Source organism: Protomyctophum bolini (genome assembly GCF_963924005.1).
Source record: "Protomyctophum bolini genome assembly, chromosome: 8".
Taxonomy (NCBI): domain Eukaryota; kingdom Metazoa; phylum Chordata; class Actinopteri; order Myctophiformes; family Myctophidae; genus Protomyctophum; species Protomyctophum bolini.
Genome location: NC_137869.1, coordinates 17740266 through 17764896, shown reverse-complemented (window position 1 = coordinate 17764896; position 24631 = coordinate 17740266). Strand labels below are relative to the sequence as shown.

The window sequence follows — 24631 nt, the reverse complement described above, 5'->3', positions numbered from 1 at the left end:
CTTATCGCCAAAGAAGGTATACATTACAGTATGTCCATTGTGTTCTCAGAGGAACCTTCTGCCGACGTTATGCTCCATATACGACAGTGTCGAAAATAGCAGATATACAAGCTCACAATTTGAAGCATCCATTCAATATCATTTCTCTTTCACCTCAACTTTCCCACAAAGTTCACAGGACGGAGGGTGGGGGGGGGGGCGGGCGATCGGGGAGGATTACGGGCTCAGCACGTTGTGGTTCTGCTCCTTGGCACAAACTGGAAGAATGTTTTTATTTTTCCTCCTCCTTTCCTAATTGCAGCAGTGGATCAAAGGGACACTCACTGTATCAAAATACTAAATTGCTCCCCTTTGAAGTCCCAGGAACTCAGTGGAGGGTATTACTTTTTTCCCCTGATGATATGGGGCATGTTTTGTGATCAAAACACATGGCCTGGGGGGCAATTAATGTTTTGTTAATTTGCTGGAGCTACTTTCATTGGCCACCTGCGTGGCCGGTCCCTTTGATCTGAGAGTCTGATTAGGCACCCCTGTGTAACCAACAACTTTCTCTTCCTTGGAGGATCGTGCTCCTTTTTCCACTGTGCCTTCCAAGTGAGCCAGGCAGGAAAGTATTTGGGAGATTTAAGAGAGCCTATATAAGTACTGATAGATATTTCAGCTCAGGGGTGAGAAGTAGCATTTGTAATAGTTCAAGTACTGTTAAAGAGCGTTTTCGGTTCTAGGGGAGGGGAGAATACTTGTAGCAGCTAGCCTATGTGGGTGAAAGCGATCTCTCATGGAAGCTCATCCCAGGTTTTCAAAACACACGCCCCATTATTTCCTAAAACACACATAATATGATACAGTCACAGACATAAATTATAACTTAAAATGATATAATGTGTGCCTCCCGAAGGAGGATAATTATGAAACATTAGGCAGGGATAATAGCATTGTACATATTTTGTGAACAAATTGCCCTGTGGTTATGCAAGCAGCAGCTGCTCTTTAAAGCAGTTCCGTAGCGTGGTGCGATGGCCAACTTCCAGAGGAGCAAGTGGCAGTGTCAGAGCGTGCATATTCCAACAGCTCTGTCTGAAGAGATGACCTGAATACCAAGGAGCAAGTTTTAACCTATAAAAAAAGAGAGGCCCCTTGTACGTCTAGACAAAACACTTCCTCTTGTTGGTAAACTAATAAAACGGTGCCATGAAGCCATTATTCACAACATCAAGCGACGGTTTCCCCTAGTAAACAGGGCGAGGCCGTGTCAGTTTTGATAATTACATTCATCCATCATCATGGCAGCCTCTTCCAGGGCAGGACGCCAAATTCCTGTGGGATCTCACATCCGTGCCGCGCGGTCGGCACTCTACCTGCGCAATTGCCTACAGGGAGACTTGAAACACGTTCACACTTCTCTTTGTTGGTTGCATTTACGTCATCTTTGACGTATGACACAGCCACTCAACTAAGTAATAATAATGCATTAATGTGTTGTTAGTTGTTGTTGTTGGTTTTTGCCAAGTACATTTGAACCTGGAATTTGTCCTCTAACCCATCCTATCCATTAGGAACAGCGTGGATCAGCAAGACACCCAGGGCTCCGTCTGTTGCTCAAGGACACTTCGACACTGAGAAAGAAGGAGTCTCGGAAAAAGGCGGGAACCTTCCAGTTCCCAAGAGGCCACTCTAACAGTGCGTTTTAACAGCGGGCGACAGCCAGACGAATTTTCCGGAAGTGCATTATTTGTCAATGGGACCCGGCAACTACTGGCAATAGCAGGCAAACAGGCGATAGTCGAAAAGTGGGCGGAAGAAAACCCGAAAACATGAAAATATTTTATGTTTTGGACGACATCGTCCGCCGATAGTGGGCCAATGAAATTCACGTGTTGCTTTGTTTATCTTCCTAATCACCTATACGAGAACATAGGTAATGACAGCAGGAACGCCCACTATAGGATATATTTATCGCCCAGAGTTGCCGTTGTTCTCCCGCTGTGCTGTCAACTGAGCCACGGCAGTGGCGAATAAGTCTGCTAAATGCCTAAATTGTAAGGCAAATGTGCAGCGTATTCAGTCTGAGAAGATATACCACAGTTGTAAAACAAAGCAAAGCCGTCCCAGACCTCCTCTCTGGCAAACCATTCAGCCAACCATATAAACGCAGAGGTTGTGAACATGAGAGATGCTGCTGAACAAGATGACGTTGAAGTTTGATCTATAGATCAGCCTTCAGCGTACCCGAAGAACATTCCGATTTTGGTTGTTTGTTAAATGCTGATTGCCGGGTACATTACCTTCACACTTGTCGCCATGGTAACCCGGAGCACATGTGCAGTTGTACAGTCCAGCGCTGGTATATTCACAGATCTGTTGCTTTTCACAACCCTCCCCTTCACAGGGTGCTGAAATCCGAAAATTACAAATAGATGTATAGGCACAGATACAATCAAATTTGGTATTAAGACACAGAAAATACACGATAGGGCCTCAATTCAATTCAGCTCGCAGGACTTATGAGAGACTACTTGCATTTACCTGTTTGATTTTCCGCTCGGCTGGAATTCAGCTGAAGCGCCACCAGCTCTGAGAGAGATAAAGAGAGGAAAACAGTCTCATGTGAGCCTTATTCAGACAGTCGGAGAGGAGGGAACCTGCATGTACTATAGCACAGTCGTAAAACAAAGGAAAGCTGCCCTAGACCTCCGCTCTGGCGAACCATTTAAGCCAACCACATAAACGGTGTGCTTCTGAACATGGGAGATGCCACAAAAAGCTCTCAGCCAACATAATGGGTTAGTCAAACAACGCTTAGCCACAGTCACCCATTTCACTCTCAGTCGAGTGAAATGGACGAGAGAAGTTTAGTTAGGTTTGTCTTCTTGCCTTTCTCAGCTGATAAAAAGTATGTTACAGGAAGCAAAACAGAGTGTTGTGGGTTCTGTAAAAAAAATCGATCAAAAACTAGTTTTCCCCCAGAAGAGGGGAAATTAAAAGTTAAATTGTGAACCGGTGCCCTTTGGCGGAATTTGACCAAAGCTGCTGAGGTCACCTGTCTCACAGTGGGTTCCGGTGAAGGCATCAGCAGGACAAATACAGGTGTAGTTGGTCACCTGATCCACGCATTCTCCTCCGTTCAGACAGGGCTGTGATTCACATTCGTCTATGTCTGGAGGATTCACATGCACAAAAAAGAATGCACGCGCGCGCGCACGCACGCACGCACGCACACATGCACACACACGCACACACGCACACACGCGCGCGCACACACACACACACACACACACACACACACACACACACACACACACGTCAAGTCAAATGGACGCATCAATGGGGATGTCCTGATAGAAATACATCCACAGTAGATCTGGTTTCACATAGAGGGCTCCCATCCATCTTCACAGGGAGCAGGCATGTGTTGTCTATGGATTGATATCATAAAGGACACTGAGCAGGATTAGAGCTTCCAACTTCCCTCTCGCAGGCATCAGATTTCAATGACCAGGTGTCTGGAATTAAGCGTAATCCGGTCTCATGTCGAGACAAGGATTCAGTTAACCGCGCAGGGCCCAATAATCTAATTCCCTGGCGGTATCGAGTTTCGTCGGCAACCAATCGAGTGGCCCTCTGAACACTACATTAGGAAAAGTCTTTTTCTTTGGGAGGACCGAGCGACCTGGCTTTAGTGAACTTTCCCGGCGAGGCCCATCTCTAAACTTTGTGACCCAAGGAAAAAAGCTGTTTGCAAATCAATTCGACCGTAACCCCCATTTGGAGCCATTCCTCCAGGTTGACTGGGAAACTCTCTACGGACGAAGACATCTGCCGAAAAGGCCCAGTTTAATGCGGAAAGCAGCAGGAAAGGTTTCCTTCGGAGAGAGATGCCCACTCCTGGCCACCGGGACTTGTGGTGGAACTCACCTGTCTCACACAGGGCACCGGTGTAACCCGGCTCACACACGCAGGTGAACGTGCCGACACCTTGTACACACGCCGCATTGTTGACACAGGGGTGGCCTCTGCACTCGTCAATGTCTGCAACAACACGCAAACACACAGAGACAGACACAGTCGTGGAATATTTACTCAGCTGATTAATATATCCGCCACACTGCTCCCCTCACTCTGCAAATATGCGCTGCTGGCTGTGAAAGGTATTAGAGAAGGTTTGATACATCTCCACAGTCTGGACTGTGGGAACAGGCCCAGGAAGTGGTGGAAGGAGTACTCCGATTTATTCTTTTACTAAAGTAAGGTATATAGTAATCCCACAATATAAATATGCTCCATCACAAGTCAAAGTCTAGAATTCAAAATTTTACTTACCGGTATGTAAATGTACAAAATACAAGTCCCTTGGCGACACGTTGTGCGTTTGTAGATCAGTTATTTTCAGATTGTAGATCAGCTATTTCCAAATAGCTGAAGTATAAATATTAATATAAGTATTAAAAAAATTGTAGTGGACTAAAAAAAGGTATAAAGTATTTATTTATTTATAAAAAAATTGTATTTAAGTACATTACTTAAAGTAAATGTACTTCATTACTTTCCACCACTGGGCCCAGGTTGCAGTTCCAGACCAGGCCAGACCAAGACATTCTTAAGATTTTTATTGTGGAGACTCCTTTTAGCCAAAACACTTGATATTCATCTTTTCCCCCCATAAACAGGACACAGTTAATATCAGAAGTTGTTAAAAAGACAAGAAAATAGTTATAGATTATTTTTTATGATAAATGAAAATATATTTAAAGGAAAAAGAAAACTGTTGCAAAAACGTTACATATGTGGACCAATAAGATACAATTTGAATTGGAACAATCTGAACCCACGTAAATGATCAACCGTTTTTTTAATAAATACTCCGCTCCCATTTCTTGTAACTGAATCATGCTATGTTTTATTTTCTTCTCCATTTTGACTTTGGGTCACTGAGGATACATTTACAGATGCTTTTGCTTAGTCTTGGAATTTGATGGGTTTTATAAATAGTTTTTGACTTTGTTACAAATCATGTGTGGGTTTATGACTAGATGGGGTTGGTTTATTTTCATATTTGTCCCTTCCCACATGTCGGTCATGAGGTTACGGACGTTGTTTTGGACCACTTTGCATCGTTCATTCAAAATAATCTCTGTTGGTTTTCTCCCCATTTTAACTATCGCTAATGTCCTGTCAACCATCTGCACGGGGGAAACACTGCCAACACAATTTCATTCCATTTGTTGAGCAACTTCCACATTGAGAATTTCACAGACAACTACAAGTTCTTGACAGTTCATAAAGAGCCCCGCCCTAGTGGTCACAAGAATAATAACAAATTTGTGGCCAGATGGACGGACAGACAGACGGATGAAGCGATTATTATAGGGCTTCCGCATTTCATTTGGAGCCCCAATAAAGAGTGTGGGAATCCGAATCCGGTAAGGGAAAACCTACAGTAGTCTATGTGTGCATGTAGGCTACTGTAGTATTTATCTTTCAGATTTAATCTAATTAATTCTCTAATTAAACTGAGATATTATGTGGTACCTGTTTCACACAGAGGTCCGGTGTATCCAGGTGGACACTGACAAACAAAGTCATTGACCAGGTCTTTACAGGTCCCTCCATTTTGGCAAGGATATGAGGCACACTCATTTACATCTAGAGAAGGGGAAACACAAAGGAAGTAGTAATGGCTGCTCTTAAGCAGAAACAACACGATAATGAACTATCCAAGGAGACCGCCACAGATTGGCGGGGACCTGATACATGGATTACAAGCAGATGTGACTAAAGGAAATATCCTATCAGGATGTCCCTTGGCAAGCCAGGTGAATTTCAGCTTTTACAAGCTGACATCCTTTTTTCCTGGCTGAACGGGACAGTGGAGGGCTGTGTGTGTGTGCGTGTGTGTGTGTGTGTGTGTGTGTGTGTGTGTGTGTGTGTGTGTGTGCGTGTGCGTGCGTGTGCGTGTGTTTGTGTGTGCGTGCCTGCGTGTGTGTGTGTGTGTGTGTGTGTGTGTGTGTGGGGTCATCCAGGGTATACAGGGGTGTCAAGTAAACAGGAGAGAGCATCATGGTGGCGGGGCCATTTGTAATAGCTGACCATCTCCCCTAGGAAATCTGACTCAGTAACTCTGTGGTCCTTTTCATGTCAAGGACCCCCGAATTAATATGTATTTGGCAGTGTACATCCATCTGAAAATATTCTTTTGCCAGGGACCCATACAACATTTTCTTTTTTGCTGCATTTTTCACATTCTTTCAATATACTTGCTATAGATGCTATATGAACTAATTTTGCTTTGGATTCGGGACCCCATGGAGCACACCCAAGGACTCCTGGGGGTCCCCAGCCACCACTTTGAGAACCAGTGCTGTAACTCAGGGGTTCTCAAAGTTTTTGGCTGGGGACCCCCGGAAATGCTTTGGCCATGTCTCGCGACCCCCGCTCCGCCCCTCTCTCCACCACCAATACAAATTGACCACTACAATAACCTTATAATAGAGAAAATACATCATAAATAAACCAGATATAATCATTAAGGAAAGTTTATGCATGGACTATGTGTAGTATATAAACTCAAAATTTCCATTTTCCAGCCGCCCTTTTTTATTTATTTATTTGGGGACCCCCAAAATGATTTCGGGACCCTCCGAGGGGTCGCGACCCCCAGGTTGAGAACCACTGCTGTAACTGACCTATCTGGCGCTGTAACTGACCTATCTGGCATGTCCGTCCTGTGAAGCCAGCCAAGCAGGAGCAGGTAAAGGAAGGGTTGCCTGTGATGCAGTCATCGATGCATTGACCCCCGTTCAGACATGGTCGAAGATGAGGACACACAGATGCTGTAAACAGAGGATAATAGTCTAATAAATAGCAGGCCTGTCAAAAGTATTGCATAATCACCTGACAGCAGTTATTAGAGATTTACAATTATTTTTGCATTATTATGAAAATGGTTTCCATTCATTTGTATAAAAACGGCTGAATGGTTGTACTGCATCAGCTCCCAGGTTTTAATGTGTGTGCGCGCGCGCATGTCTGTCTGTGTGTTTCTATGTTCAGTGCGTTACTTCCCTGGGTAAATAAAGGATAACTAATGTCAAACTAACAAAATACAGCCAGAGGGATGTGTCTTTCTGCAGGGATAGACCTCAGCATAATTATGTAGGCTTTAATGTTGCATATAATGCCTTTAAGGTGCCCGGAATCTACCCAGCCAGTGAGAAACATGATTGCTGTGTCTGTGGATGACGAGGATATGGCCTGTTTTGGCCATAGAACATTGATTATTTTGATCATGGGTAACTGTCATTGTCAGTTGCTTCTTTGTATATGCCAGTAATAGGGTTTTTATATTTAAGCTATATGGCAGTAATGCATGAAACAAACATGACCAGCATCAATTTAGATATACAACAAACTCTTTGCTTGACCACAAACGGTAAGAATGTTATTTAGATAGAGGTTGTTTAGACAGATGCTAGGTGTACTTGGTATCCTAGATACTTTGAAGCACAGAATTGTTTTCTTTGCACGGACTCCCCTTTTATGACTATTTACCCTGTATTTTGTTAACTATAGGGTTCATTCTAAGGGCACTCAGGTTCTGGTCTAGTCTAGGGGTATGAATCCTCTGCGCTGTCTCTCAATGGGGGCTCCTCACTTGTACGTGAGTCAGAAGCAATGGAAACACATCAATGTGTGGGGAAGACTTAATTGGCATAACAATGAAATACTGAGAAAAAAGGAGCAACAAAAATGATTGGCTACTGTAAGTCTCACCAGAGACGTTGCAGCCTCCAACTTCTACATGAGCATGGTCGATCCTGAAGACCCATCTGCCCGGGTAGCCCACGTTGGTGGTTCCCTCCACGTCCACAACGTCATCGGTGCGAGAGCCAGGAATGTTGAAATAGCGCTTCCCATCACCAGCATTGAAACCTGCCTGGGAGAGGAGAGGCGAGACAGAACATCACAAACCATCACTGGAGTTGCTGTTTGAAGACATGGTCAGAAACAACGCTTAATTTTTCTCATTAGAAGCAGATCTAATGAGAAACAATCCAGTATATTATTCATTTGAGTTCTTATTTATGAAAAACACAAGAAGGCATAAACTGGACAGGAGAGATATCTGGCCTAGCCCAAACTGTAGTTATGATGTGTGGGGAAAATAGGAGGTACAGTATAGTCTGGGGTACACTCAGCATCAAGGGTTGGATTGGGGGTAAGTCCCTGTGACATACTAGTGTCATGTCCAGGGGGTGTACTTGTACATCAAGCTGCCTCACGCTACAGAAACAGGAGATAGGCATTAGGCCCCTGCCCTATGGACCTCATGGCTCGGCAAGGCTATTTACTTACTACAGGGGTATATTCTGGGCTAGCCTATTTTATACCCTGAGCCGGTGTAAAACAGGATAAACCTACTTTAACCCCGGCCAGGGATATACAGTATATTTTGGACTATTCGCTGCATATCACTCCCCTACTCTCCTAATCGCATAATTAACAAAGCCCCATACTTCATTGCATGACAAATAGTGAAAATACCGATCTACATGCTCACACTACATTGCTTCACAATAGGGACACAATGGTTAATGTAATTAAATCTCTTTGGTTATTTATTTTCTCTTTTCTTATTTATGGTAAGCTTGGCGCCACTGAAAATGAGAATCTTGACCTTCCCCGAACCCTGATGTTGCTCAGGCTTAAATAGGCCGTAATGACTGGCACTTGGTGGTTTAGAGTATCTAAGGTTATAGCCAGGTGATGTTACCTGTGCTGCGATCCCGCCCAGCCCAGCTGGGTCTCCTCCGCTGCTGGCATGCATGCCCGTGGTCCACGTGATGTTATGATACTGGAAGATAGTGAAGGAAACAGCTCCATCTGTGATAAGCACCACCTGGAAAGTATTCACCTAAATGCAAAGGAACAGGTATCATTTAAACTTATTTTCCTCCATTGCAATTAATATTAAAGCAATGTTGAAACAGAACATTGGGTTTGCTACCTGGCAATGATATAAGTCAAATATAGTTTATTGTCTTTTTCTGTTGCTTCTGAGCTCTGTGAGTGAGGAACCAGGAGCGGTCACAATTTTAGCTCATAAATTAATGCAAACGTGAATGGCTGTATTCATGTTATATTACCTTTCTTTAATGTAAAAATATTTTGTATGAGGTTTTTGAGTGAATTAAATGGTCACAGAACACAGAACAGAAGCACCTAAAAGATGAACAATATTTTGAATAATATCATCATGGCCTCGTAGTTATATATAAGTCCATGGTTCTGCCAAAGATTCATAATGGCTTTTAGGTGTACTGTTAATATCCAGTGGTTTTCAACACTGGACCTGGGAATGAACTGTAGCTGAACTGTAGTTATGTGTATTTATACACATGCACATACAATTGCGAAAGTGTGTCATCTTGTGCTTTGATTGGCTGAGCTTTGCATAACATAATGTGCCACATGATATAGATGAAACAAATTGTATGAGATCCGGGGGAGAGAGAGAAGGGGGAGGGAAAGAGAGGGGGAGGGAGGAGGTATAAGGGGGAGAAGAGAGGGGAGATAGAGGGGGGAGAGAGAGAGAGAGAGGTAGAGAGAGGTTACTAAATGTGAGGGCCGCTTAGTGGCCCAAATCTCTAGTAACCACACAAAGGCAAATAACCCTAGCGTTAATTTAACACTCAAAATGTAAAGATGGTTCCGTAAGTGTCTAACGCTGGAAATCCACCAAAAACTGTAGCTCACACACTACCACAGCGTGACGTCTGGTCAATGCATTTCAATGAGATTGGGCACAGACTCAAACCCACTTTTTTCATGAAACCGAAAAAACAACGAAAGGAACGGCTTTCAAAGAAATATGAGACTTTGAAATATCCAAACAAAAGAAACAAATGAAATACGAAAGGAACGGTTGGTTATGTCATGTGTAACAAAAATCTCAAGAATATGGGAATACAAAAACTAGAGGAGATCAACGGAAATTAAACGCATAAACTAGAACTGTGTGATCGAAGAATGGATACAAAGAAAAACCAAAACCATAAGGACCATAAGTTATAACCAAATACGTAAGAAAAACCAAACAAATGAAACCGATGGACAAGGAAAGCAATGTTATTGAGTTTAAAATAAATAATATTATACTGTATACGTAACATTTTTTTTTTTCAATTAATATATATTTATTTTCATCTGATATCCATGACTTATTTTTCTTTGAGAAACTACAAGTGGATCCTGGACACTTCTAAAACGATGGGACTGTCTTCCTTCATAGATAGAAGATTTTACCATACTTCAAAATACTACTTTTTTTCCTCCAAAAGCAAGATACGTAGCAAATAGCTTAACCTAATAATTCAATATTGCAAACGTTCTTTCACAGAGAGGCTGAGATGTGAAAGTTTGTAGCGGTCTACAGTACTTGCACGCTCTGCTTGCGCACTAGTAGTTGTGTGCAACAAGCAAGTATAGGCACTCGACAGAGTGCAGTTCTAGTTATATTATATTTTGACTAGCTGTGTGTGTGTGTGTGTGTGTGTGTGTGTGTGTGTGTGTGTGTGTGTGTGTGTGTGTGTGTGTATATATATACGGTATACACACACACATTTGTGAGCATAGCTGGCAGCAAGATGACAATAACTAAATGATTGTTTTTCTTATTTAGCTTATAAAGCTTCAGATCTTTGTCATGGACGTTGCAGAGCAATTAGCACATTGCAGCTCTTTCACAGCTGTCATAACAGTGACATTGTAATAGGAGAAACTGTAATATGAAGTGTCAAAGTATAGCTACCGGTGTGACAGAGTTGCCGCCAAAGAAAGTAACTTGGTGCCACGTAGAGACGAGTATCCATGTGGCTGTGAAATTGGTGAAGTCTGAGAAGTAGGTCCTAATGTCATCTGTGGCCCTCTTCAGGATGGAGGGATCTGTACTCTCTCTGTAGTACACTTTCCCTGCGCGGCGGTTATCCACATCTGCCCAGAAGGGTGCTACAACCCTCCGGTCTCCGGCGATTGGGAAAGCGACTGGAGTGAACTGGGACACTTCCCTCAGGAAAGACACCAGACCATTGTTGTTTACCTGAGAGGGAGATAGCAAAGAGTCAGATAAGTTTATCTGTAACCAACATTATTATCTGGAAAAGTAACGACCAGATCTGTTAACACACTATTACGACAAACTTTCAAATAAACAAACTGGGGAGAGCTGGGGAGACCTTTGACAAAAGTCTGCACTGCACTGTATTGCATTCTTGTCATATGTCGTCCCTATGATTTAATGTTTTTGTTTTTCAAACATGCCACATTAAAGTGAAACATACATCACAGACAATTTAGGGCAGCTTAGTGGCCCCACCAGGGGAGTGCTCTGACTGCATAATTGCAAAGCCATTTATTCAAATCTGACCGAGTGCCTGTGTTGCACATGTAACCTTTTGACCCTTTCCGAACTAACTACTGTACAATAAAATGGAAATGGCTTCAAAATATTCTTTAAAAAAGTAATAAATTAAATGGCAGAAGTGAAAGCTCTGTCATCTGCGGTGCTGAGGTCGAGGCGAAGCCAGGCAGAGTTCCTCTGACCTTGGGGAGCAAACATCAGCACAGGGCAGTGGGCACTCCCATAACGGATGTTTGCACTTCCCATGTAGAGAACAGATGCAAGCTTTATTCTGTCAAATGACAGCAGCTGCAAAAACCCTGTTCATTCTGCTCACACACCTGCATGGTCGTCACACCAGGACGGACGTTCAACTATCTTTAAAGAATCCTCAGACACATGCCAACACTAAAGTAACCAAACGGCTGAACCCAGTTCACTCTTGTCCACATATCTCCGCAGTGAGAAATGCGTAGTCAGCCCTGTGGTTACTGCACGTGTTGAAAATCAAGAAGTATCAACTTCCTGTTAGAATTTAAACATTTATTTGACGGTCTTATCCACACAGCATTTCACAATGAATGTGACTGTACTGTAGGTTCAAGTGGCATTTGAAGATCTCTCTCATTACACGCAACTAGCAGTAAATTATGATTGCAAAAGTGAAAGCCACAGCACCCTGACAATTATAATGCCACAAATATCCCTTTATATGAACCTAGTGTCCAATGTGTCCATGTACTGTATAACTGAAGTAAAGAAATATCAGAAACTAGAACAGAGCAAAGCCAGAGAGTTCAGTTCACACAGGGAAGATGGTGACTGTGGTATAGCCCTTGGTTTAACCACATGAACCCTAGCGTCTTGGCATGTCATAATAGCCAGATATTCGGCAAAAATAGGTGAATATTATTTGGCAAAAATAAGCGGCCCGCCTATCTGTCCGGGTACCTAGGCTGCAAATCTAGCCAGACAGCGTGTCGCGGGTTCGACTCCCGATTACCTTTGCTGCGTGTCACTCCCCATCTCTCTTCCTATTTCCTGTCAGCTTACTGTAAAACTGTCAAATAAAGGCAGAAAAGGCCCCAAAAAATATTTTAAACAAAAGCATTTGCCGAAAATACAATATACACATTGTCGTCAAAGCTAAGCCGCAAAGACAGCAAAGACATTTAGGGAAAACAGAGCGGCTTTATTTCTAATTATGGCAAAAAAATACTAAAAGATAACACTAATGTAATGTAATGTAATGTTTTCTACTTTTCATTCAATGTTCTTTGGAAAAAACACTACATTTCCTTATGCTATCCAAAGGATAATCTACATATCTACAATCATGTACAAATTCCTATAGAACCCAGGATATTAAAACAAACCCTATATGAGCAAAATTCTGGAATCATAAACAGAGTCGATAACATACCTTGGGGTAATGGAGCTGCGTTTGTATCACAATGTTTTAACAATTCACCAATAAAGCTTATGAGTGTGACAACCATCCCCAATGGGGGAGTTATGCTAGAGGTCATGCTAACAACTTTCTGTTAGCCAAGGGAATACAAACAAAACATTTACTGTTGCGCAAGACAGCAGTAAAGTTCAGCAAATTCAGCTGTACATTTTTAAGTACATCAACAAACTACAAAAACAAAAGCACCACAGTTGCAACTCACAGTACCACAGTCAGGCTCAGTATAGGTCTTAGTTCTCCGCATTATGTACAGCGATACAGTATGTGATGTCTCTTGAACTATGGCTGGTATACAGCCTATTCTATTTTCCTCTCTGTAAGAGAGGTGTTGTTTAGTATTGTCAATGTATTGTGTGATCTGTCCAATCCATGTATTGTAAATTTGATTACCGTATGTATTGTAATTTCTGTGTCCTGTTGGCTGCTTGGCACAAAAATAATTTCTGCAAGGATAAATAAAGCATCAATCTATCCAACTAAACCACACATTGTAATTGATTATTTCATATTTTAGACTAGAGAAAGTGCCCCTCTGGGCACAGGTCTCCACCAGGATAGGATTGTTTGTGACGTAATAGTATATTCATAATGTTTAGTAATGTTATGAAGATGAATGCATGTTGCGTTTTCAATAAATGGCTGGCATACATTATAATTAATAATGGTATTATTAATGTAATTTAAGCCGGCTTAAATTAGATGACTATAAAGGTCATATACTATACTATATTTCGATCAAATCTGAAGGACTAATATAAAAAGGGTGTTGCGCATAAATCTTCCTAACTCTGCCTAAATAAAAAGGTTTGGAGTTAAAAAATGCAGGCCAGGCATTTTTCCTTGGCCTGTAGGGAGTGTGCATACAAAGTTCTACGCAGATTGGTACAGTTATATGCAAAGACGTGACTTGGCCTGTTATAGCACCACCATGAGGCTGATTTGAAAAAGATTAAGTGGCATTTCGTCCTCGGCCTAGTGGGAATGTGAGTGTATGATTTCACGGAAAACGCACGGTGTGTTCATGATTTGTGGCATTGTGTTTGAAATGGACCAACCCTGCGAGCTTTAAGCCAATCTTAGCCAATCGGGATGGAATATGGGAAATGGGACAGATCCGTGTCGATCACATGAATATAGAGACCGATTTGCGTGATGTATGGATAAAATGTGTACGTACGAGTAATGTAATGTGTTTAGCAAAAGTCGGCCTTATGGTGGTGCTAAAATGGGCGTTCTGAAGAATTTTGGGCAGAGGTTAGTGCATCCAGGGAGTGTGTGTGCAGAGTTTGTCATCGGCCGGGGCAACAGTGCCGGAGATTAGCTGTACACGGACGGACGGATGGACAGAAGGACACACGGACACAAACACGGAGAGAGTACAAAACATGCCTTCGACCTGGTGGAGACAATAACATGCTAATCTTAGTGTAGCCTACTGTATCGGAGAGGTCAGTAAGAACTAGACATAGCAGCCTGTCTCGGTGAACGAGAGAGGAAGGCTGTGTTGGGCCATGTGAAAGGCTTTCATTCATGGAGTCATTCCTGCTTATCATCAGCAGGTGCAGACGCTGCCAACCATGCCACCTATCCCGTTTCTGCTAATCGCCGGTGTGAACCTTGCCTTTCCATGCTCGGAGGTTGGGGGCACTGGTGATGTGACGTGACGAAGCAACGTCAAGAGTGGTCAGGCTTTGCTTCCCCTCACGCGTATGGAACCCATAATTTCTAGGACTTTGCTGTAAAAACAGAAGAGGAAGTTTTGTTTGGCCCTGCACGGGGGCTCAGTTAATTGCCCAACCACAGTGAGAACGCGGCCCAGTGGAGAGAGAGGTCGACCGGACGGAGCTCTGTTTGATCCATCCAGGAGAACAAGAGAGAGGGTTGGATGACTGGCACAGGAGGGGACGGATAGAGTACAAGCTTCACACACCCACTAATGAGGGACCTGCGGTGGCAGCGGTCTGGAAGCCACCCATCTCACAGTGAAATTAGTGCAGGAAATCATGCTGAACACCAAAAAGACTTTATACTCCAATACCGGAATACATTTAGTCGCCTAATCCAATCTCTGTTAGCATCTGGAACTGTTTAAAGAAGTCTATTCCTTCCTGGTTGAGGATTCATATTAAATATGGGCCTATTTTGACATGGTCACGACCTGAAGGGGAGTTAAAATAATTCCTCTATGACTGAACTTGGCAACTTATCCTTTTAGTTATATGATCACATGCTTTTTCGTTTCCTCTGTGGATTTACTCTGGGTGTATCGCTCTAATCAGCAATCAGACCTTTTCACCAGGCTCTAACTAGTACAGACATTTAGTGAGGGGCGGTTTATGTATTACATTTATGTGAGAGCGTGTGGGCTCTTGTGTTATGTTGTAATATGACCACGGTCAGGTTCACTTGGGAGAAGTACCATCAATCAGCCTTGTAAAGCCTCAGTTGTACTCGCTTGCACGTCATGTCGTGCACCAAGAATATGCGATCTATAAGCTTACAACGACTTGCAGCATGATCTGCGGCACGATCTGCTATTTTTGGTGCAAGACATCGGTGTGCAACTACATATAAATCAGGCATAAGAAGCATCTCTCTCTCTCTCTCTTTCACACACACACACACACACACACACACACACACACACACACACACACACACACACACACACACACCCATGCTCTTGCTCTCTTCTACTCTCAATGGTGCCACTTGACTCTTCTAACACCCTTGTTATTTTTGGGGAATTCTTTGCCGGATATATGCCGGGTTTTTCTTGGGTGGTTTTTTCTTCGGGGCCAAGTAATTTATGGACAAAAATAAACTTTCATCTGGGAAAAGTCAGGCCAAAGCAAACCGCTAAATGAAAAAGGTACCCGAGGATCAGCTCAGGAAAACATTAGCCACTCCTTGTCAAAAACGAGGTTTCACAGCCGCTGTCTAACAATGTGACGAAACCCAGTTAAGTGTCTACGCTGTGAACTGTGCACTTGGACTCTGAACCCAGGTCACCTGTGCCCCCCACCCCCAAATAGTTTAACCACTTAAGCCCTATTTCTACAAGCTATACACAGGCCGGTCAGGTGAAACCTTCCATTGACATCAATGGAGAGCATTTTCCTGCTTTATGGGCTATTTACACAGTATGCGGTCAAGTCACATATCGGCTATTTTCGGTATTTGTTTTTGAGGTGCGGTAGCCCCTCCTATGTGATGATTTGATTGGCTGAGCATGGAATGTGATGATGTATGATGATGTACAGTATGATGATAAGAGCGCCCCTCACTTCACAAGAGTGTGATTTTCTCCTATGTCCAGCTTTTACTGTATGTGCTAACACAAACTTTGTCCTACACAAACATTAAATGCCATTGACAATGAATGGACAATGTTGAGTGTCAAACATTGCGTAATACAAACATTGAAGATGAAGGTGAGGACCCAAATTCTGATTGGCGGGAATGAGATGATGTATGATCGCCCATCACTTCACACGGATGTAATTTTTGAGGGCCACTAGCCCCTTCTACATAAAGCTTTTGTCCCCACATGTCTCAAGATTTGCCATTGACAATGAAAGGGGAATTCAGGTCAAATGTCCGCTAAATCTTGTCGCCTCACGTCTCAAGATTTGAACTGAGAAATTAGTGATTATTACTAACCAATCACAGGCAACAGGCATGATGATGCATGATGTATGATGATAAGAGCGCCCCTCACTTCACACGGTGTTATTTTTTAATAAAAAATATTTAATAAATACATGAATAAATGAATGCCCAAAATTGTGATGCCAGTCAGTGGTTGACATTAGTCCCTGCATATCTAGAACAATGGCATTATTCTGGGATAACAATCATAAAACATGCTTGACGCTTGTCATGCTATAGAAACGATATACAACCTGGTTCACTATATAAACAGTAGGTTGCCTGAGGGCGAGGTCACATGCACGGCTGCACGTGTGAATCTATTCTATGTCCGAGCATAGACATGGTAACGCCCGCCTGCCTCTGGTTGGCCTACCGACACTGCCCGTCTAGCCCCCATGGTCTCACCAGACTGTCCTCCGAGAATGACAGCTTGGCACGTGCGACATGCTGCATCCTTGTAACTAACTTTTATTTTTGTAGAAGAGGCAAACTAATATTGTTTATGCCGTTTGCTTTGATTGAATAATTAATTGAACACGTACGTTGTACTATGATTTGATTTGGGTGTGTTCTAAATAAAGTGTTAGTGTTGATTATCGTGTATTCATCTTATTATAGTAAACTAATACTATTGTACTAAAAAAAGATAACGAATCAAGGGAAAACAGACCTTACAGTACAATAATGTTTCAAGTTTACACATTACACAATAATCAACACACTTTATTAGAACACACAATCAATTATTCAATCAAAGCAAACGGCATAAACAATATTAGTTTGCCTCTTCTACAAAAATAAAAGTTACTGTTGCGCATGCCAGGTTGCTATTCTCTTGTATTATATCGTACTTGTATTATTTCCCACCACAGAGTAACCTCAGCATGTATCCTCCACCTCGGAGGAAAGTCTGGTGCGGCTGGCAGTGTCGGTAGACCAATCAGAGACAGGCGGGGCGTTACCATGTCTATGCTCGGACGAAGAAAAGATTCTGTTTTACTGTTTTAATTGAGTCTCATCTATTTATTATATTTATTCTAGCTTTGGACACTTTCTGTTTTACAATTCATATTTTGATATTGCTGTAATGTAGAGTGTATGTTGCTGAATTCGTTTTTTGTATTTTGTGCTTTGTATTTCGGCTACATTGAAAATGAGGGCTTGCCCCTCAATTGTACTCCGAGTTTAAATAAAGGTTATGATGATGATGATTCACGCCGCGTGTACGCAACCGCCTGGGTGACATGACAGCAGACTGCTGGGCGCTTTGGCATGGGGGGTCAGATCAACATATGGAATGAATTCTGTACTGGCATATGGAGCGTGTCTTGAGTGTATTGATGTGGTCAGATCAACATTTGGAATGTCAGCTCAGCTCCATATATGGAAATCTATGGGTGGCAGCGGGGGCAGTGTCTTGAGTGTACAGGGTTTGATGAGGGTCTAGGTAGGGCCGGGCTTTAATTTTCGTCTAGAGTTTAAATGGACAGGTATCAGACAAAAGAGTAAGGATGGATGGGGAAGGATCAACATATGGAATGTCAGAATAGGTCAGCTCCATATATGGAGATCTAAGGGTTTGAGGTCAGATGTAGAGCTGCTGGCCAATATTGGTGACATCAGGGATCTCCATATACTCTATATGGGCATTCCCATATATGGCCTTAACCCATTCTGGGCGGGAACCCCTATTGGTATCTTACCCCCTCAGGCCGGGCACCAATATTTGGGTTCTGTACAGTATGTACAGTATTCAAAAATGTAAAAATGTTGATGCTGCTATATAAATATTTGAAGTTTTTCAGAAACCTTAGGTCAGGATTTAGAGGCGTTTTTAGAATCGGCCTTAGGCCTAAATGGGTTAATATTGATGTCATCAGGGATTTTTACATATAAATCAGGAGTAAGATGCATCTCTCTCTACACGCACGCACGCACGCACACACACACACACACACACACACACACACACACACACACACACACACACACACACACACACACACACACACACACACGCACACGCACACACACACACACACACACACACACACACACACACACACACACACACACACACACACTGTACTGTACATTAAACCAAGCCATTCATAGTTGTTTCCAAAGCCTGAAGTTGCGCAAACTGGTGCTGAAGTTCTTAAAAAGAGCAGATGAGCATTAGCAGATGTTACAAATCTGTGAGCAGAGCAGTTAGACTTTGTCCTTGGCATTATTCTTCCCACAAACCTATTTGAGTTCTTCTAATAGTTGACTTCATAACACAGGCAAGCAGAACCTTACCCCATAAATATTATTGGATTAATTATATACATTATGTTATATTATGTGAGGTTTTTTTTTAACTTTTTCCCCCCGTAATTAATGTTGAAGCTTTTTGAGAGCAGGACCGTTGTGTGGAGGTTGTTATTAAAGGGTTATCTGCCTCCACTGAATAACTTCACTTTTAACAATCTTCTCTTACATTTTTAAGTTGTGGACTTATGTGTCCTCTCGAACCTTGGACCTTCTCTGCTACGTTGTTAACAACAGCCATCCGCAAGATTAGTTAATCCGTTATTTGCATTGTTTGGAAGCCCCTAAGACACTTTGCAGATGCATCTGTCTTCTGTTAAAGGGATTTGGTCGCCTCTCCGATAAAGCAGCTGGCCAGGTCCGCAGGGAAGACCTTCACCTTGTTATCTGAGTCATGGGAGGAGAGGGACCCCTTGTGAGGGGGGGGGGACCCCTATTAATGTGAAAACTCCCAGATACAAACAAAGGGACAGCCTGATTATGAGGTTGGAGTGGGCCTGCAGTGGGAGCTAGGTGTGTGAGCGCTGTGTTTCTACTAGTGTGGACAAGAAACCATGACTGTCCCAACGTCTGGAAGAGCTTTTTCGGTTCAATGACATTTGTGTGGAAAGTAAACGGTTAGCATTTCAAAGGCACAACGGCCAACGATAAGAAGACGGCAACGTTTCATTTGTCCTGCAGGAATCGAGAGGGTTAAGGGTTTTAACGGGAGCTGCGGTGAGGGGTTTCACGGAAATACTTTCAAGCACATGGAGTGCTAAACAGAGTCAGTTATGATAATACCATGAGACAACATTCACAAACCGCCTAAAAGCTGCTTGGTTCTACAGCTTCCATGTGGCAGTGGCCCAAAGGCTTGGAATGAACTTCTGGGAGAAACTATCCATGTGAATTTGCCCCTTAGTGTTCAGTGAAATATCACCTGCTCAGCGCAGCTCACTCTCTTGTGGCAGAGGTCGCCATGTGGCTCGCTTTTTCTTGTCTTTTTTTACAGCAGATGTTTAATGGATTCAGGTGAAGCATTTAAAACAAGCGTGACTGTAATTTTCAAGTGCCTGCCACAGTCTTTTATGTCTTTGGTGTATACAGAGTTACAGCCTGGTCTATCTGACTTGCTGCTTCATTGTGTAACAGCTGAGCATATCACTTCACCACTTACACAGCACATTGTACTGTGAATGACTCAGATCTTTATCAAAGCCTTGTAGTAATCTGATCTGAGATCAACAGCGCAACCTCTGTTGACATCCGTCTTGTCTTGTCTAGCTTCGCCATTGTCTTAAAGTATTATTGTAGGATAATAGATGTGTTGTTATAGGATAACACACTACATGAGTTTGGATTCATTGCAACAGTCATAATGAAATCACTCCCAAAATAACAGAGTGTAGCTTTTTGTGCTGCCACAATGGGAAATATGCAGTAATGGTCAAAACAAAGGCATGATCGATCAACTGTGAAATCAATATATCTCTGCTGTCGGGAAGAAACCCCGCCAACTCCAAAATGTAAATTTTTCAGGAAATGTTTATTTTTGTTTTTTTCAGGAAATGAAAAATGAAACAAATTCAGGAAATGAAGAAAACAAAGCAATAGTGCCTCATCAAAGTGTGTGTTAGTGTTATCACTTGGTATTATATATATTGTCAATTACTTGCATGAGAGGGGGAGAGGTGGTGGAGTTAGTCCAATAGTAAGAGGTTAAGAGGTTTAGTTAAGAGGTTTTGTCCAAAGTGCTTTTTGTCTGAAGCGCTTTTCATTGGTTCAATATTGGTTTAACCAACACACAGACGTAAAGGGTGTTCAATAACACTGAGTGTGACTGTGCGTGCGTGCGTGCGTGCGTGCGTGCGTGCGTGTGTGTGTGTGTGCGCGCGCGTGTGCGTGTGTGTGTGGGCCTGTGAAATCTCTGCATCGGGATGCTGATCTCACTCAACCACAGTCTGGATGCTCAGATTAGCAAAGTGAACTTTGAACTTGCCCATTGTTGCCATGGTGTCTCAGCCTCTTCTGTCAGGGATTGAGGAGACAGAAAGTGGGTGGGGTCTCCTGTAGGAGGGGGCGGGGCCAGGGAGGGGATAACCACAACAGGTGGTGTTGATTTAAAGGGGCTCTGTCTTCCCATGTGCTGGAACTGAACCCCATACATGACAAAGGCAGATCAAAGTGAGTTTCACTGTGGTGCGCGAAAATCCCTGTCAAACCATTCAGCTTCCTCCCAAGAGCTCTTCTCCTCTCTCTCCCTCTGTCTCCCCCTCTCTCTCTCTCTCTCTCTCTACCCCCTGCCTCCATCTCTCTCTCTCTCCAGAGTGCATATTTCCCCCCTGCTCTGAACTGAAACAGAACAGCTCACAGATGCTCCACAGCAGTTAGAACACAAACTGTCATTTCCTCATTACAGCTCTTTGTAGACTTACAACAGTAAGGGGCTCAGTAAAATGTTTAGACTAATTTTCTCTCTATCTCTCAATTCAAAATTGGCATGATAAGTTTGAGAACAACCCTCTCCCTTCAAAAAAAAAAGAAAAAGCTCTCAAGCTTTTGACAGAATGTGCATGTGTTTATGTATCTATTGCCTATGCTTTTTCTATAAAAACGTAAATCAATCAGTAGCTAGGCTACTAGTAGCTAGGCTACTATCGATACAAACAAACGAACACGGGACATTATAATATCTGGTGGAGTGGTGCTGGTGGTGTGAAAATGTTCTGCTGAACACCAGGTTCTGGTTCTTCTTATATGAATCACGCCGTGTGTCAGCTGGACTGCCAAGTGAGCACATGTGCGCGGCTGCGCGCTCATGCATCCACATCCACAACTCTACTAGTCTAGGCTACAGCAGTAGCACTGCAGCATCTCTCTGTCCCGGCGCAACTTGTCGCACGCGAATGAATGGATAAACAAACAACACGTCCCCGCGGTCTGTACTTACGTAGAGTCCTGTGTGTCTGTCGCCAAAGAATGGGAAAGCGACAGAGATCTCCACCAGCCCGGAGCCTCCGTCGTCCTGTGCGATGGTCAGGGTGTCCCCCGCGTCCCGTCCGAAAGGGTAGAATTCCCCCATGGGCACGGCAGGTGCCACCCGGGGCGGCAGGTCCAGGGCGAGCAGCGTGCAGAGGCAGGGCAGCAGGGCTCGCAGCACCAACACCATGGCCTCAGACAGCCACCCGGAGAGAGGGATGGAGCTGACAGCAGGCACGGTGCACAGGGGAGGGAGGAGCACGCCACTCACACGCACCGCGCACACACACCTGAGGCAGCAGCAGGGCAGAGCAGGACTGAACCGGGCAGGACAGGACACCTCTCTGCTCTCTCTCACCCTCTCTCATCCACGGCAACCCTCCCGAATCGTCGTATATATTCTTTCTCCTGTCTTCTATTTGGCCCTCAGTAGTGAGCTGGGCCGGTTGTTTGTGGCTGGGGAATACTGGAGATTCCTTGCATTCTGCGTGCTGCCTGGGTGCTGCTGCATGAGCTGCGCTCCCCGTGTCTCTCACAAATGAAATGAGGGAGGGAATGAAAAAAAAGTGGGGGGAGCAGAGTGATTCGTGATTTTTTTTTTTTTTTTTAACAATCCAGCGATTTGGTCCCTGATGGCTAGCTTAGAAATATCCTCAATAAAAGCTCTATTCTGCCTGCCAAAGGAGTTCTTTCACTTCTGGCCCCACCTCCCCCGTAGGGATTCACTACCTTGCATAATTAGCTGCTTCCAGCCAATAGCCTCTGACGGGCTGGTAACTGGATAAGCACTGGGCGGACCTATGATAATCAAAGGGCTGCTTTAAAGAAACTCTCTGACAAGGCTTCCCCCTTCTCTCCTGCGAAAGACCCTGAGTGAAGTTACTTTAGGCGTACCGGAGCCGCGTGTAACAGCCAGAAAACACGCATGTGTTCGCGCTTATGAATTGAAAACACAAGCGCACTGCAACTGCAAGTGTAGAGCGAAAAGCTGTGATTTGTGATAAATCTAGGACAGTGAATGAACGGCGGGTGCGCCTATAGTGAATCAGTGATTAAATCAATGACTGTGTTAAAGTAGAATCTACCGGTATGCACATATTTGCACATATGGGCGAGACTGAGCAGTGTGAGCACACGGACATACGTAGGACAGACGCAAATACTTATTAGTTTTTGCGGTTTCTAATCAGCAAAGCAGAAACCACAAAATTCACTCGGGATTTTATGGATGGCTGTCAGTCGTCAGGGTCCTGGGATAATAACACGATGATTTGCCGGTCAAGCTCTGATGTAATGACGAATTGCCCCCCATGGAAGCATGGAGCGCGCGCGCGTGTGTGGGTGCGAGAGAGAGAGAGAGAGTGAGAGAGAGCGTTAATGTTTGGAAGAAAATTCCAGCGCAGCGCAGTCAGGCAGCAGAGAGCGAAGGTCATCCTCTCACCCACATCGCTGTATGTATCCACAGAGAGCCTTTGAATGGTGAAAACTACAAACCCAATTCTCTGGTATTCGGAACGACACGACGTGGGAGCAGCTCTGAAGTTTACAGAAACATGATCATCTAAAATAAATCACTTTATTATATTAAGGAAAAAGCTGCTTGTTCAGATGAATCGACCACATTGTTGATCAGATTTCACTGCCTTTATGACATATGCTCATATAAAAACAAATATATTTTTCCATACAAGGGATTACAATGTAAAACATAGCTGATCATGTGAAAATACACAAAGTGAATAATCAATCAGATATCAAAGGATCATGGGATCAATCCAAATAAAGTTTAATTATGATTTTAACCCATTTCTATTAAAACCGTTTAGCATTATAAACAAATGAGAATTAGGATGGAAACAAATATGAATGCATATTTGTTGAAAACAGATTAATTTAAAACGTGCTTTAAGAATAAATTTGAACAAGATCAGTGCAATGGAAGATGAATGTGTGAGCAAGCATGATAAACTGCAAATAGCACCAAGCCAGGAAACTTTCCATCACATTGTTTCCTTAAAAAGAAAACATAAACCATGGAGACAGAGTGAACAGCCTACAGCAGTAGAAACACCTACTGTGTGGCTTGTGAGAGGAAATCCTTAAAACAATTTGGCACATCTAGTCCACTCATAAACAAGACTTTCATTGTTTGTTGTTGTCGAGTTCTCCTGTAGATTAAAGTAATCCAATGTGCACGTGTGCCTGTGTGTGCGTGTGTGTGTGTGTGTGTGTGTGTGTGTGTGTGTGGGAGAAAAATGCTCAGGAGTGTGTGTGTGTGTGTTATGTGTACAGTATGTGCTCCAAAGAAGCAGATCTCCTAAAACATAAATGTTGCTGTCGCTGCCTGGGACGCTGCCAACAGAACAGAGTGCACGGAGGTCAGAGAGCTGTGGCGTGTACATCTCATGCAGGGCTGCTTTTCACGGCCTGGGCTGCAGCATCTGACTGACGTACGCCTGCCGTCTTCTGATCTCCTGGTCCAACTGCTCCTTCAGTGTTAGCAGCTATTGTGGGATGTGAACACGTCAAAGAGGCATCACTTTACGGGGTCCATGCTTACACTCTTACCAACTAAACACTTCGTTAACCAAGTTTCCCCAGAGGCCTATACTGTAGGCTACTTGGTCCTCTCCTTTTTTCCCTCCAGCTGAAAATAGTTCATCGACAAGCTCATAACAAGCTGAGCTTTTCGATTGGCTATTTTCTCGGAATGTTTGCCTATTCAGCGTCCGGCACTCAACAACCACTGAGAGGAAACACTGAAGCGCAAAAGACATAGTGGTCGAAAGTGGTATTTCACTATGGGCCAAGCACTATGCGTTGCGCACATTCACGTG

General features: G+C 43.4%; 2 protein-coding genes across 3 annotated transcripts in view; both read right to left on the bottom strand.

The window, feature by feature from the left end:
• The window catches only part of sned1 (sushi, nidogen and EGF-like domains 1), a 44274-nt gene extending 21956 nt beyond the window's left edge, over positions 1–22318 (bottom strand). For both annotated transcript variants that reach the window (XM_080771346.1, XM_080771347.1), the window contains exons 1-10: positions 21766–22318; positions 10808–11095; positions 8771–8911; positions 7771–7933; positions 6705–6830; positions 5530–5643; positions 3916–4029; positions 3041–3157; positions 2527–2574; positions 2286–2393 (exon numbers count right to left, since the gene is read on the bottom strand). In XM_080771346.1, the coding sequence (XP_080627472.1) occupies positions 2286–2393; positions 2527–2574; positions 3041–3157; positions 3916–4029; positions 5530–5643; positions 6705–6830; positions 7771–7933; positions 8771–8911; positions 10808–11095; positions 21766–21984 (1438 nt within the window). In that variant the 5' untranslated portion in view covers positions 21985–22318. The remainder of the gene's footprint in view (positions 1–2285; positions 2394–2526; positions 2575–3040; positions 3158–3915; positions 4030–5529; positions 5644–6704; positions 6831–7770; positions 7934–8770; positions 8912–10807; positions 11096–21765) is intronic.
• A 1419-nt stretch (positions 22319–23737) lies between these two features.
• Positions 23738–24631, bottom strand: part of crocc2 (ciliary rootlet coiled-coil, rootletin family member 2) — a gene marked incomplete at its 5' end in the record, with an annotated part of 45505 nt that continues 44611 nt past the window's right edge. The window contains one exon of the mRNA XM_080770449.1: positions 23738–24298. Within this exon, the coding sequence (XP_080626575.1) occupies positions 24215–24298 (84 nt within the window). The 3' untranslated portion in view covers positions 23738–24214. The remainder of the gene's footprint in view (positions 24299–24631) is intronic.